This window comes from Panthera leo, chromosome B3 (genome assembly GCF_018350215.1).
Source record: "Panthera leo isolate Ple1 chromosome B3, P.leo_Ple1_pat1.1, whole genome shotgun sequence".
NCBI classification, from domain to species: domain Eukaryota; kingdom Metazoa; phylum Chordata; class Mammalia; order Carnivora; family Felidae; genus Panthera; species Panthera leo.
In genome coordinates this window covers 104,905,282-104,914,164 of record NC_056684.1, presented here as the reverse complement: position 1 = coordinate 104,914,164, position 8,883 = coordinate 104,905,282, and the positions used below count along the sequence as shown (strand labels likewise).

At 40.6% G+C, this 8,883-nt stretch overlaps 1 protein-coding gene across 1 annotated transcript; it reads right to left on the bottom strand.

The window, feature by feature from the left end:
* On the bottom strand, window positions 1-7,399 carry TOMM20L (translocase of outer mitochondrial membrane 20 like). Its single transcript, XM_042943369.1, has 5 exons — window positions 7,188-7,399; window positions 7,014-7,057; window positions 6,050-6,131; window positions 1,054-1,196; window positions 1-129 (listed from the first exon to the last, which is right to left on the bottom strand). The coding sequence occupies exons 1-5, from the start codon at window positions 7,321-7,323 to the stop codon at window positions 76-78; spliced, it is 459 nt and encodes a 152-aa protein (XP_042799303.1). The 5' UTR covers window positions 7,324-7,399; the 3' UTR covers window positions 1-75.
* Between the last annotated feature and the right edge of the window lie 1,484 nt (window positions 7,400-8,883).

The following is an 8,883-nucleotide window of genomic DNA, read 5'->3' as shown; positions in this document are numbered from 1 at the left end:
ATCACTGAGCAGTTGTTTATACTATATATAGTACCATAGTATTCTGACTGGACTGTGGATACGTTGAAATGTTTTTCAATCACGATCATCCTCCAAGTATTCCTGTTCATTCATGTCTGTCTCAAATTGCTGGTAAATACATAAAATAGTTACTTGCTAATAATTTCAATGCACAATCCTTTTCTTGCCTCCCTTCTTGCATCAGGATGGGTATTACACATTCTTATCCTAGCCATATTTTCGTATATCTTCAGGAAACATCCCATCTGAGATTACCTTGGGAATGTTTAAGAGTTGACTGTTAGGCTCTAGTGAAGACTGTGTTTTGTGTTTTGTCCAAAAGCTGAGAGTCTAACAATATACAATGTATTCTCAGCTATGTCATGTGATCAATGCAATAAAAAGTGAACCGAAGTTATAGTAGTGTCTTAGAGCTAAAGGAATCCTAAAACAAATCCAAACATCTGCAGGAAAATTCTAGTTGATGCATAAGGATACCAAGCAGTTTGGAAAATGTACATAGACTAATACCTACTAATAAATGGACTTATGAATGGATTTCATTTGATACCAATCTAAACTTGCACTTAAGAGAGTACTAATTATAATTAGCCTATATGTTTACATTATCAAAGTGGTTTCTGTTTTGTCATATTATTTGAAGCCAGAAGTATTCTGCTTTGATAAACTAAGGTTTTCTATATTACACCTAATTTTGAAGCTATTACATCATGTAACTAACAATACCATTTATTTTACAGGCTTCTGTTGACATTGCAGTCACTAATTGTTGTGTCTTTGAAAGTACAAAAACAAAATATTAATGCTATCTTTAATGTTGAAACATCTAGGAGACTCAACAAAATAAACAATTCATTATAGTTAAAGAAACATGAAAGAATATGCTTGTTTCCCTCATAAGGCTAGAAAGCAACCAAAAATTCAGAGATTTTACTCATTTAAAACCCTGGGCCATCCACACACAAACTGCTATTTTTATGTAATCAAGCCTAACATGGTTAATTTAGCAAAGACAATTAAGTACGTGCTCACCTGGCAAATAAGGGGAATTTTGTGCAACAGCATCTCAAATACCTTAGGAGGGAGTGTGTGTTTGAAAACCTTCAGAAGTTCCTCTGGTTGTCCACACACTAAAAGGGCATTGCTGAGATGTTCAACCCCCAATCGAAGGTCTCCTAAAACACATTGATAAGGTTTAAAGCAAAATTTTAACGTTCTTCAAAATATACCTTCCACAAATTACCAAGAAAACACCAAGTATTAAAATGAAAAAAGCATATCAAACTACAGACTATATAAACAAGCCTGCTTGGGATTCTCTTTCCGTCTTTCTCTCCCCTTCTCCCACTCTTTCTGATTCTCCCTGGTTCATGCTCTCTCAAACAAAAAGAGTAAAGACTATAAATGGGACAAATGCTGAGCTGCCAATTAGATTCACTGTGATCAGAGGGGCCTGGGTGGCTCAGTCGCTTAAGCATTGACTTTGATTCAGGTCATGATCTCACAGTTTGTGGGTTTGAGCCCTGCGTCAGGCTCTATGCTGACAGTTCAGAGATGAGTCTGCTTTGGATTTTGTGTCTCCTCTCTCCCTCCCCTGCTCATGCTCTGTCTCTCTCAAAAAAAATAAACATTTAAAAATTTTTGATTCACTGTGATCAAGCTGCAAGATGAATACTCTTATGATCCAAATTACTATTAAAAAGTGCACTCTTGGGAGTGTCTGGGTGGCTCAGTTAAGCGGCTGACTTTGGCTGAAGTCATGATCTTATGGTTCGCGAGTTGGAGCCCTGTGTCAGGCCCTGTGCTGACAGTGCACAGCCACGTTGGATTCTCTGTCCCCCTCTCTGCCTCTGCCCCGTTCACACTCACTCTCAAAAATAATATTTAAAAAAAAGTGCATTCTTACTTTGCATGTTCTGCAATGTGGGTTTGCAAGAAAGGGGTGTTGAGTATTTTTTAAATGTTGTGGTCCGCTGTTACTGATAGAAGATAGGTTATCTTTAACTCTACATGTGTGACTGATGAAATATAAATGAAACACCTGATGTTCTGGCTAAATAAGAATTCAAAAACAAATCCTATTATCAATGAGTTTAAAACAGGGTTTAGGGTAACATGAATTACATATATAGGGGAAGAAAAGAGATTTATGAACTTTGACTTCTAAGTAGTTTTAAAATGAGTTTTAGGATGACTGGCTGTAAAATAAGAATGAAAAGTTGTGTAATGTGGAAGTTAATCATAGAATTTTTTGTTAATGTTTGAGAGAGAGTGGGGGAGGAGAGGGAGAGAGAGAATCCTAAGCAGGCTCTGAGTAGCGCCAAGCCTGATACGGGGCTCAAACTCATGAATCGTGGGATCATGACCTGAACTAAAATCAAGAGTCGGATGCTTAACCAACTAAGCCACCCAGGCACCCCAATCATAGAATTTGTTTGAGTGAAAACATGGAAACAGTCTCACTACCTTGTTCTAAGAAACTGAGGCAAAGATCAGTGAAATGATTTAAAGTTTCAGAACTATTTAATGCCATAATTAGTAATAGAACCTAATTTTCTGAACCTTGAGAACACAGTGTGCTTGCCTCTCAGGTGTTTCATGATTTTCCATTTGTTGGTTGAAATACTTGGTCATCTGAAGATAAAAGTGCATGACAGAAAACAATGTTGCCAGATTTGTATGAAGTTTAAACTGAAAAACTATCAGAAGAACATGACCTAACTCAGACACACAAAGCAAACCTTGCCTATATTACATGTTTTAAGAGTTAAAGGTCTTGTGTCTAGACACCTAATTTTACATTTTCAACCTAAGAAACTTTCATTGCTGGGTTTTAAGTAACTTTGTAGGCATTTAAAGAAGGTATTTCTTAGATGGAATACTGCACTAGTATTTCACTGAAAGGTTTATTTTTAAATTAATAAAATCACAGCTTTATAGACATGACACATTAAGTCAAAATACTTTGATCGTATTGAACCTTTTAAAGAAAAAGATATAATAGTGCCTCCTCTCAAATTGATAGAGCTAATGTGACACAAAATCAATTTGGTCAACTAAGTCAACCAACCAATAAATTCAAATCAGCTAATCAGAAATTTCAATCAAAATTATTGGCTCTGTGGTCCTATGTGGACACAACCATGATGAGGACTATACTACCTGACAGCGAAGGAACGAAAATTGGGGGTGGTGGCAGAAGAAAGTGGAGAAAATGGAAAAGGTTACAGAAAACTAGGTGAAAAATCATATTAGAATGCTGGTCCTCAGTGTATTATAATAACCTAGGGACATTTTAAAAATATTGATGCCTGAGTCCCACCCCAGAAATTTTTATTTAATTGGTTTGAGGTTTGGTGGGATTTTAAGTAAGCAACCAAGACGAGAACTCCATTAGAAGTAAAATAGGGACATACATAAATAACCCTTAAATAACTAACCAATTTAGGGATTTAACAGAAATATGTTATCCTTAAGAGGTAAAACTTTTAAAACAAGCTTGCAATTTTTGTTTTAATCATCTCAATATTTGTAACATATTCACTTCTATGACATGAAGACTCTCAAACATAAAGTGAATAAAGATGTGTCATAAAGTAACTGTTTTTAATTTATAATTCCTACTTTTCTCTCCATATTCACACTATCCCAATTCAAAAAATGTTAAAACCCAAAGATTCTATTTTAATTTTCCCCTATGTCCAAGCAGTATCCACATCTAGGAATTAATCCATATTTTGTGAGGCCCCTAGTTTATATATTGGGGGGGGGGGCTTTTCTTTTAAAAGATTTTATTTTTTTAAGTAATCTCTACCCCCAACGTGGGGTCCAAACTCATGACCCGGAGATCAAGAGTCACATGCTCTACTGAATGAGGGAGCTAGGTACCCCTGGGGGGCCCTTTTAAGACAAAGAATATAAAATTTTATTTTATTTTTTTAACGTTTATTTATTTTTGAGACAGAGAGAGACAGAGCATGAACGGTCAGAGAGGGTCAGAGAGAGAGGGAGACACGGAATCTGAAACCGGCTCCAGGCTCTGAGCCGTCAGCACAGAGCCCCACGCGGGGCTTGAACTCATGGACCACGAGATCATGACTTGAGCCGAAGTCGGACACTTAACCGACTGAGCCACCCAGGCGCCCCAAGACAAAGAATATAAAAAAGAAAAAAAGGAAATAAAAAGATTATAAAATTATGAATACAAAATTGGTAGGACTCCTCCCAGAATATTCAAAAAACCCTGTGCAAATGAAGGTCCTTAAAACTTATGCTTTACTTCCTTGTATAAAACCATTCCTGTTTAGGGGTAGCTGGGTGGCTCAGTCAGTTAAGTGTCTGACTTTGGCTCAGATAATGATGATCTCACGGTTCATGGGTTCAAGCCCCACATCAGGCTCCGTGTTGACAGTGTGGAGCCTGCTTGGGATTCTCTCTCTGTCCCTCACCTGCTCACACTTTCTCTCTCTCAAAAATCAATGAATAAAAAAAATTACTCCTGTTTATATCATTTAAGTCAGTTCTAACTATTAATTTTGTCATTAATATTTAAGATATTTTTAGCCCACTTATAAAACTTCCTAAAAGACTAATATTGAATATTAAAATTTCAAATTATAATGATTAATATGCAATAACTCTGAATATTTTTTTCATTTCTCAAAACCTTTATCATGGTTTTAACCCATTGAATTAAAGTAAAAATCATGAGTATTGCTACCTGTTGTCCAGGATCCTGACTTTGTTTTCATAAATTCTGGAGGATGCTACCTCTTAAATGCAGGTAAAAAACAAAATTTTTTCAAAAAAGACAGTCAAAAGAGCCAAAATAGGTACAGGCACTATGATGAGAGGAAATTTGCAAAACTGGAAAGAAAGATACATAAATGGGTATAATGCTCATTTATCCAGCAACATCATTCATCCCTTACGTAAGAAGCCTAAAAGCAAATTACTTTCCTTCCCAGGGTTTAGCACCAGAACAAAGACATGATACACAATATTTATAAAATACTTACATCATCTACCATCATTTTACCTGACAATATTGTGAAGTCTTCTTAAATCTATGTGGAAATAGGTTGGGATAAATTATAATTCAAAATACAGTTCATGGCCATTAAGTCCAAGGTAGCCCCTACATACATCACTATATTAAACATACAAAAATGGTCATTTACAATGATTTATCATCAACAATAAGTAATTATTAGGGCACCTGGGTGCCTCAGTTGGGCATGTGACTTCAGCTCAGGTCATGATCTCATGGTCTGTGGGTCTGAGCCCCGCATCAGGCTCTGTGCCGACAGCTCAGAGCCTGGGGCCCGCTTTGGATTCTGTGTCTCCCTCTCTCCCTGCCCCTCCCCACTCAAGCTCTGTCTCTCTCCATCTCTCAAAAATGAATAAACGTTTTAAAAAAATTTTTTTAAGTAATTATTGGGGTGCCTGGATGGCTTAGTTGGTTAAGCATCCAACTCTTGATTTTGGCTCAGGTCATGATCTCGGGATTTGTGAGATCAAGCCCCAAGTCCGGCTCTGTGCTGACAGCACAGAGTCGGCTTGGGATTCTCTGTCTCCCTCTCTTTCTGTCCCTCCCTCACTCTTTCAAATAAATGAACTTAAAAAAATAGTAATTATTTTATTAAGAATACTCTTCAAAATGCAGGAAAATTTTTATAAAACAGTTCAAACTTTTTAAAATTTTAATTCATACAACATTTAGTAATTTGGAAAGTTCATTTGCTTAGAATTTTACCTGATGATAAATGATGTGTTAACTGTATTTGGCTTTGCTTCTCCATCTGCCCATTTCCTAGACTGCACCATCAACCTGAATGCTCAGTATAATATGGTAGGCATGAACAGTAGAATTAAGCAAAAATGCTGGGGCAGTTTCTCTTTAACTAAAAAGCAAGTTAGTTAACACAGCTAGCTAGTTAAGTTTTTTGACATACAAATACCAATCAAATATTTTTTGAACCTATATTATCAAAAGTAACCGCTTACAAAAAAATGTCTATATTCTCACCTCTGGATAACCAAAGTTCTCCCATTTGTACCTCTTGCAGAAAAAGTTCTTGCAATTTTTCATTCTTTGCTGGATCCCATACCTAAAAGATTCACGAAATATTTAGTCATGAGTAATGAGTGTAAGGTATAGGGTTACTGATCAAAATTATTTAATTTTTATTAAAAAAACAAACAAAAAAAAAACTATCTTGCACCCAGTCTCTAAATCCAAAGTATGATAAACATAGTTGTTCTTTTTAATATTTAAAACAGCTCAAAATGGAGTTAACAATTTTAGGTGATTAAAAAAATACATGGCATATTGAAATTAAGTTGAGATGCTTGTAGTAACTTTCATCTGTATTTGACCTAGCTTCTACGTACACATAGCGGAAGTCCTAGTGTAATTAACTACAGCAAACATAGCTTCGCATGTGGCAATTTGTTTTCTTGCCTAGGGTATTAACAGTGCTTGTAGATTTGGCAATGAGCACGACGAGCGGTTGGCGGGGCAGTGGGTGGTGGTGTTCAGAAGCACGCTATGGTTTGCGTCAGCCTGGTTCGTGAAGGTAACCAGCATCGCAGGATGGCGTCATCACTGGTACCAAGCCCAGGGCTGGTCTTTAAAGGTAGGTACAGTGGACAATCCTTGACCCAAAGTATCAACTCTACTGTCAGTCACTTCAGCTCCAGTCTGGTCTATCTGGAGACTTTTTATGTTTTATGTTTGCTGTCCCCAAGAATTCTCTTTTTAGAGCGGGATGAGCTTTGTCATAACCCCAAATGGTTCTTCTTTCCTTCCTTTTCTTTCGTAAGCGATTAAAAACTACGCCCGCATGTAAGCCGGGCGCGGGCAGGCAGGCGGAAGGGCGCTCCGAAATGCCCGCTCATGGACCAGACTCGGACCCTGACGCCGAGCCAGAATCTGCACGGCGGGGAGGTTACGCACTATAACGCCACCTCGGCGTCGCTAAGCACTTCACCTGGGCGCCCCGTCCCTCAGCCTTCTGGTGCTGGGCTCTTCTTTCTGCAAACACAACCGGGCACGTGCCACTCGGGAGCCATCCCGACGCCCGCGTGCGCCCCGCGAAGCCCTCACCCAGTGGGCCGGCTCGCCGCCCGCCCGGCCGCGCCACCGCCACAGCCGTCGCACTCACTGTCCCGCAGGCGGCGCCTGAACGCGGGGTCTCCACACCGCTTCCGGTCGAAGTACACACAGTAGCCGAGGAAGGCGACGGCGCCACAGGCAGCCAGAGCCGCCAGGAGGCAGAGGACGGTGCGGCCGCAGGGCATCCGGCCGCCGGCGTCCAGGAGCCGAGCGTTGGGCGCGGGCCGGCGAGGGCGGGGAGCCGGCCGCCAGGGGGCGTCGGCGCGGCACCCATCCCGGCCTCGGGGCTTCCTGGGCGTCCGGCCGCAGGCTTGCGGAGCGGCGCGTCGACGCCTCGCGCCGCGGCGGGCCGAGCGAGGAGGAAACCGGGGGCTCGAGAGGACGAGCGTGCGAGGTCTCACGGCCGCCGCGTAGCCGAGCTCTGTCGGAACCAGGTCTGTCGCACTCCAAATTCGGAACCCCTTACCCAAACGCGCTCCAGTCCCTGTGCCGACGACACCCACTCAGGCACATCACAGTGTGTCAGGAATCTGGGTAGCTGGAACTGGATCCTCCGTCAGGCCCCTGTTGCCTCACCTGCGAATTGAAGTTGATTCACTTCGGTCGACTCCTAGCGCGCAGCGCTGCCCGCTGAGCACCTGAACTCTGCTAGCCCGTGCCCCCAACCTGGTCTGCCTTGTCCCCGAAAAAGAACTCGGCCATCCCACGTCCCCGACCACCTTAGCTCAATAGTGGGAGGAAAGAAGACTTTGGAAGCAATAATATTAGCCCGGGGGGGAGGGAGTGAATTTTCTGGGCTGGGCACGACAAAGGTCCCAAAGCAAAATCGGCTCTGAGAGACCCATGATACTTAACTACCCTAGATGTGTTTCCTTCTAATATTTGTTTTATTCAAACACAGCAGAAAAAAAATGGAGGTAAGACTAACCCCAAATACAGAGCTTGGATTTTTCTACTAAGCCAAAAGGAAGGCATAAGGACCTAAAGAACCAAAGGACCTAAAGAAGTAAATTACGTATCCTTCTTGTTAGGTTATTGAACTGCTGTTTACAGCTTACATTATTAGTGTATGTTCATCACTGTATGACTGCCCTCGGTCGCCAGAAGCAGCCCAGGCCCTCACAATTTAAGAGTTAGCAGGTGTAAGTCACATATAATTATTTTATTGGGTACGGTGTGTTCCTTCCTCTGTCTTCTATTTGGGAACTCGGGCTAATGTCAAAATCTGATTGTAATCAAACAGAAGAGAGGACAACATCAGCATCCAGTGTTACTGGTGAGCTGGGAAGGGTTTTTGGTTCAGAATCTTGGAGATGGGTTTAGCTCAGCTCCAAATGATCTTTTTCCAGGCTGGCTGCTCTCAATCTTCACCAAAATCAAGATAATAATATCTATCATCTCAAAAGTTTCCTCGGGCTCCGGCTCCCGTTTTAATCTATTCTTCTGCCCTTTGTTTCCCACTTCCCCCGCCATCTCCTGTTTTCTGTCATTATGGATTAGTTTGCATTATCTAGATCATTATATAAATGGAATCATACAATATATAATACTCTATTGTCTGCCTTCTTTCACTCAGCATAATTATTTTGAGATGCATCTATGTTGTTTTGCCAATACTTCATTTTTATTGATAAGTAGTATTCCGTTTTATGGATATACTATAATTTGTTTAACCATTCATAACCAGTCAGCTATTGATGAACATTTGGATTGTTTCCAGGGTTTGGATATTACTGCTATAAATA